The sequence below is a fragment of the Nannospalax galili genome, unplaced genomic scaffold (assembly GCF_000622305.1).
Source record: "Nannospalax galili isolate Female #2095 unplaced genomic scaffold, S.galili_v1.0 scaffold205, whole genome shotgun sequence".
In the NCBI taxonomy this organism is placed as follows: domain Eukaryota; kingdom Metazoa; phylum Chordata; class Mammalia; order Rodentia; family Spalacidae; genus Nannospalax; species Nannospalax galili.
The window spans coordinates 2,389,869-2,395,014 of NW_008353921.1; the positions used below are offsets into that span (position 1 = coordinate 2,389,869).

The 5,146-nt window shown below is 48.4% G+C and overlaps 1 protein-coding gene across 1 annotated transcript in view; it reads left to right on the forward strand.

Moving 5' to 3' along the window:
• L3mbtl1 (L3MBTL histone methyl-lysine binding protein 1) overlaps positions 1 to 3,723 on the forward strand; it is a 31,694-nt gene extending 27,971 nt beyond the window's left edge. Inside the window, exon 22 of the mRNA XM_029554996.1 lies at positions 999 to 3,723. Within this exon, the coding sequence (XP_029410856.1) occupies positions 999 to 1,133 (135 nt within the window). The 3' untranslated portion in view covers positions 1,134 to 3,723. The remainder of the gene's footprint in view (positions 1 to 998) is intronic.
• The last annotated feature ends 1,423 nt before the right edge of the window (positions 3,724 to 5,146 follow it).

Consider the following 5,146-nt stretch of genomic DNA (forward strand, 5'->3'; position numbering starts at 1 on the left):
GCATGCGCGGGGGCTGTGCCCTCTCGCCCGCTCTCTCTCTCTCTCTCTCTCTCTCTCTCTCTCTCTCTCTCTCTCTCTCTCTCTCTGGCTTTTTGTTATTGTTGTTTTTGTTTTCTCTTTGCTTGTTTTTTTGAGACAGGGGCTCCCTGTAGCCCCTGCTGGCCAGAAACTCACTAAGTAGACCAGGCCAGCCTCGATTTCACAGAGATCCTCCTGCCTCTGCCTCCCAAATGCTGGGATTAAAGGCCTGCGACACCACACCCAGTTCCCTCTGGCTTTTTTGATAGGAATAGGCTGGAGGTCATACAGTGTACCTCATGGTCTACCTATCCTGCCATTAGCAGCACTCAGACTAACCAGTGGGCTCATGTGGGGACAACAGCAGGGTTTTCATTATCTTTTATTTCTTTTGTTTTGACTTTGAGCCTTTCAAAAATGTTAAATCACACCTGTTGATGTGAAGGTAGTTACACATGAGTTCTGGAAATGTTTATGAAGTGGATGACTAATGAATGAAACTCCTTAGAACAGGAGGCAGGCTGGTTTCTGGGCGTGTGACCCAGACAGTCTCCCAGGGCCCTAAGTACTTGGCTTCATGCTCAGCGGTCACTATTTTGAAATTCTTAACAATTTTCAAACAAGGAGCTCTGCATTTTCATGGTGTACTGATCCCCGTGGCTGTATAGCAACAGCTAGCATGGAAGCTACTGCCCAGGAGGATGGCAGAGAAATGTTGCAGATAGAAACACTGAAACTGAGACTGGTCAGCAGAAAGAGGAAGTGTATGTGTGGCACGGGGCAGTGGCTGTGGTTCTTTCCTTCTCCGTCCCCATTGCTGTCTTCCCTTTCTCCTTTTTCTTCTTACCCTCCCTCCTCCTTCCTTCCCTACCTACCACATATCATTTCTCCCCTCCCTACTCTCCAAACATATCTGTCCCTGCCTTCCCTTTACCTCTTTGCCCTGGCCCTCTTTCCACCTCCCTCTTCCAAACCCTCAGATGATTGACGGCGAGGCCTTCCTTTTGCTGACACAGGCGGATATTGTGAAGATCATGAGCGTCAAGCTGGGCCCAGCCTTGAAGATCTATAATGCTATTCTCATGTTCAAAAATTCTGATGACACCTTGAAGTGACTGGCCCAGGGTGGGACCTCCTCCTGTCCTTCTTGGGCCTCCCTCTTTGGATGATGCTCCCTTCCTGACTCCAGTTCCTTACATCCTAACCTGTAGCCCCCACCCCCCATCATCTGACCAGAGCTGGTCCTTCCTTCCCAGAAAGTGTATGGGAGCCGAAGAGCCTGGGAAACGGGGGTCTTGGCCTCCAGTCCTGGAGTTCATTTGCCTCTAGGTATCCCAATGAGGGTGTGACTGGACTGGGGTCTGAATGATAGAGCAGATTCTTCAGCAAAGGGTCTTTGTCTTAGCAGTGAGGAGGAGCTGGGTAGAGTAGGCCCCCTCTACTCTGAGACTTGAGTCTTTGGTATCTCTATATGCTTTCCCTCTCCTTGGCCCCTCTCTTCGTGTTAAGAAGTGACCATGACCCTGCCATACATATTAAGCATAAAGGCACCTCCTCCATTTCCATTGCTGGCTGTGCACCCTTGTTCTGCCGCTTTGCTCCTGGGCAGCCCCAGCTGTGGTCCAGCCAGACCCCATGGTTCTTCTCCCTTAGTGCTTGTGTGAGTCTCAGAAACATGAGAATTTCCCATTGTAGCCTACGGCCGCCTTTCCCTCTTGTGCTGAAGGGTGGAGATTCAGAGCCAAGGTGCCTTCCTGAACAAGCTCAGTTCAGAGCCCCTCAGCTTTGAAGTGTCTCACACTGGTGCCTAGTTCCAGCAGAATAAGCAGGTCATTAGAGTCCATTTTACAGCTGTCAGAGGCGAAGGCTCCCACACATCCTTTCTTTGTTGGGTCTAGGGTAGAGGAAGTCTGGCCTGATAGGTAGCACAGGCTAGGATGATAGACACTCTGGGGTCTTTGACCAGAGGGGCAGCTCCAGCAGGCATGATGAGAGTGTCCTCTCTGTAGCTGTGGATGTCAGCCAAATTACTGCCCCTGAATGACGAGCCTGCCAGCCTGGCCTCCTGCCAGGGAAGTGTGGCACTGTCTCGCATGCAGCCCTCATGACATCATATTCACTCTGTTCCTTAAACGTTTTTCATCTGCTCAAGTCTCATGAAGGACCACTTAACAGTAAGGGGTTGGGAAGGCAGGTGCTCCCCTGTCTCTGAACTTTCCAGTCTCTTTTACCTTCTTGCCACCTTCCATCTGTCTAGTAGTCCCTGCTGGGGCTCTGTGGGGCTCAACCTCCCCTCAGCCACTGCCAAGCCTGCCTCCCAACCTGTTTGAGGAGCACGAGAGCCCATCAGGAACCACCCAACACAGAGGTGGGAGCCAGTGCCAAGCTCCCATACTGCCGGTGCTAAAGTGACCCCTGTAGGCTGTGGGACCAGAGTCCTCCCCTGGCTTGTCAGTCATGTAGTGTGTATGTATGTATGTGTGTGTGTGTGTGTGTGTGTGTGTGTGTGTGTGTGTGTGTGTGTGTGGTGTAGTGGAAGTCAGCAGAGGTGTCTGTCAGGATATAGATGTGAGGTGCAGTGTGGTGAATGTGTTAAGGGCTATTGTTAAAATATAAAGCTTTGTTTCCTCAGAAGTGGGATACCCAAAGCTCTGCTGATTTTTTTGCCACTGTCCTGTAGGGACATCTCTTCCCTAGGCCAGACAGCTTCTGGGGGACAGCCATTCAACCACACATACCCCAGCCTCTGCCAAGCCCAGGACTCTCTTTCCCTTTCTCCCTCAGGGGTAGAGTATTGAGCACAGCCTTCCAGGAGGGCATCAGGCCAGGAAGAACACTAGGGAAGGCTGGCCACAGGGAAGGGTTGGGTTGACAGATGTGATAGCACTGCCCCTTGGCTGGGAGTAAAGAGGAGCCAGTCTCTGCTCTGCCATCTTAGCTGTATGGGTGGCAATGGGACCCACCAGCTCCTTGTCCTTAGTCTGTCCCTGATGCTCACTGATGGGTCTGAGAAGGCAGCAAATGCTGGCAGCGGGTTCTGTGAGGACCACACAGCTCCCAAGGACGAGGACCTTCATGGAGCTCTGCTAATGATTCTAGCCTGTAGGAAAGGCCAGATGGACCAAAGGCATTGGAGAATGTGGAGGCCTGAGCACTTTTTGCATTCATGTCAGACTCTTTAGAAACAAACCAAATCATTTAAGAAGTGAAGAAACCTCTTCTGACCATGCCACCACCCTCTCACCAGGTTGTGTCCCCAGATGACATCACTGCACCTTGACTTGGGAGCACAGGACCAGAGGGTGTGGGTGTTTGTTCCTGGCACCCTGTGCCCTGTTCTCTAGCAACAGGCACCACTTATACTTTGTCCTTGACAGACTTGCCCAGCCTCTGCCCAGCCATGGCCTAGGACATGGGTGATCTTTCTATATAATTTCTGGGGTAGAGAGAATGTTCCCAGATTTTGAAAATGAAGCCTGTTTGCATTTTCATTCACATGCACTGTGATGGAGATCCATTTTTATATTGTGTGTGTGTGTATGTGTGTGTGTTTGTGTGTCTGTGTCTGTATGTCTGTGTCTGTGTCTGTACAAATAGACTTGTGTTCTTTAAGAAAACCCTCTGGTTTAAAGTGACTCTTGAGGGAGAAAACATTAGAAAAAATACAGTGTGATTTGTCAGCGTATTGAAGCAACATCAATAAATTCAAACAGTTGGATGATACATAGCCAGAGTCTGCCTCTTTTTTCATGCTAAAATGCCCAGACCACAGAAGTGAACATCAGTGCTGCCATTTCTGAGAAGAGCAATGATGTTATGTTTAGGACCTGCTATCAGGTCCTAGAGAATCTGATTCTTATATGCCATTGAAGAAAACAGAGGGGCTGGGGAGATGGCTCAGTGGTTAGGAACAATGGCTGTTCTTGCAGAGGACCTGGGTTCAATTCCCAGCACCCACATGGCAGCTAACAAGCATCTATAACTCCACTTCCAGGGGATCCAACACCCTCTTTTGACCTCTGTGGGCTCTGCATGACATGGGTGCACTTACATACATGCAGGTAATACACTCATACACATAAAATGAAAATAATAAAATATTTATAAGGGGGCTGGAGAGATGGCTCCGCAGTAAAGAACACTGTTTGTTCTTGCAGAAGTCCCGGGTTTGAATCCCAGCACACATATGGGAGCTAACAACTCCATAACTCCAGTTCTAGGAAATCCGACAGCCTCTTCTGTCCTCCCTGGGCATTGCATGACACAGGTGCACTTACCTACATGTAGGCAATACACCCATACACATAAAATAAAAATAATAAAATATTTAAAAAGGAGGGGTTTTTACTCTTAAGGCCGTTTGAGGCTCTGTTCCTCAGGGGTCACATGGGCTTGGGAGGAGCCCCTGGCTCCTTTCTTTTACCAGTTCCACCTATGTGAAGATAAGTCAAAGGTCCTGCTCAACCATGGCTGGCTTCACTTGGAAGCATGGAGGAAATGTTTCCTCTGTGTTGACCCTCCTCTTTGTAGACTAGACACTGAAATTGGTTTATCTGACCCAACTGTATGGCCTTAAACACCCAAAAAGGAAAGTATAACCAAAGATTAAAGAGTCCAGTATAATTTTTTAAGAGTCCATAAGTTTAGCTAAAGGCTACATAACAAGGAACAATGCCAGATAGGAGATACTTTCTTTTGAGTTGTTGGTCAGGGTGGCCCAAGAGACTCACAGATAGTAACCCAGCATAGAACTGGGAAAATAAACAGCAGACCCTAATCTTATCTAAAGGAACAATGACAACTTATTGCTGCTAGATGAGGAACAGCTGACTTTCCTATCTAGTCAGATAGGCTGACTAGATTCACTGGATGGACAAGTACTGGAGAACGGCTGGGGTGCCAACAACACAGCAGACAGTAGCAGGGAAGACGGAGTAAAGGGCTCTGGTGGGGGAGGGCTATGGGAGGGTGCCATCTGGGAAGTGGTATATAGATGAATAAGATTGTTTAGGATGTTCTGTGTGATATACACACAAAAAAATCAAATTTTAAAAATGAGTTATATTTGAGGAGGTAGCATAAAAATTTACGTCATGTTAAGTGGTGGAGGCAATAAACATTACCATTG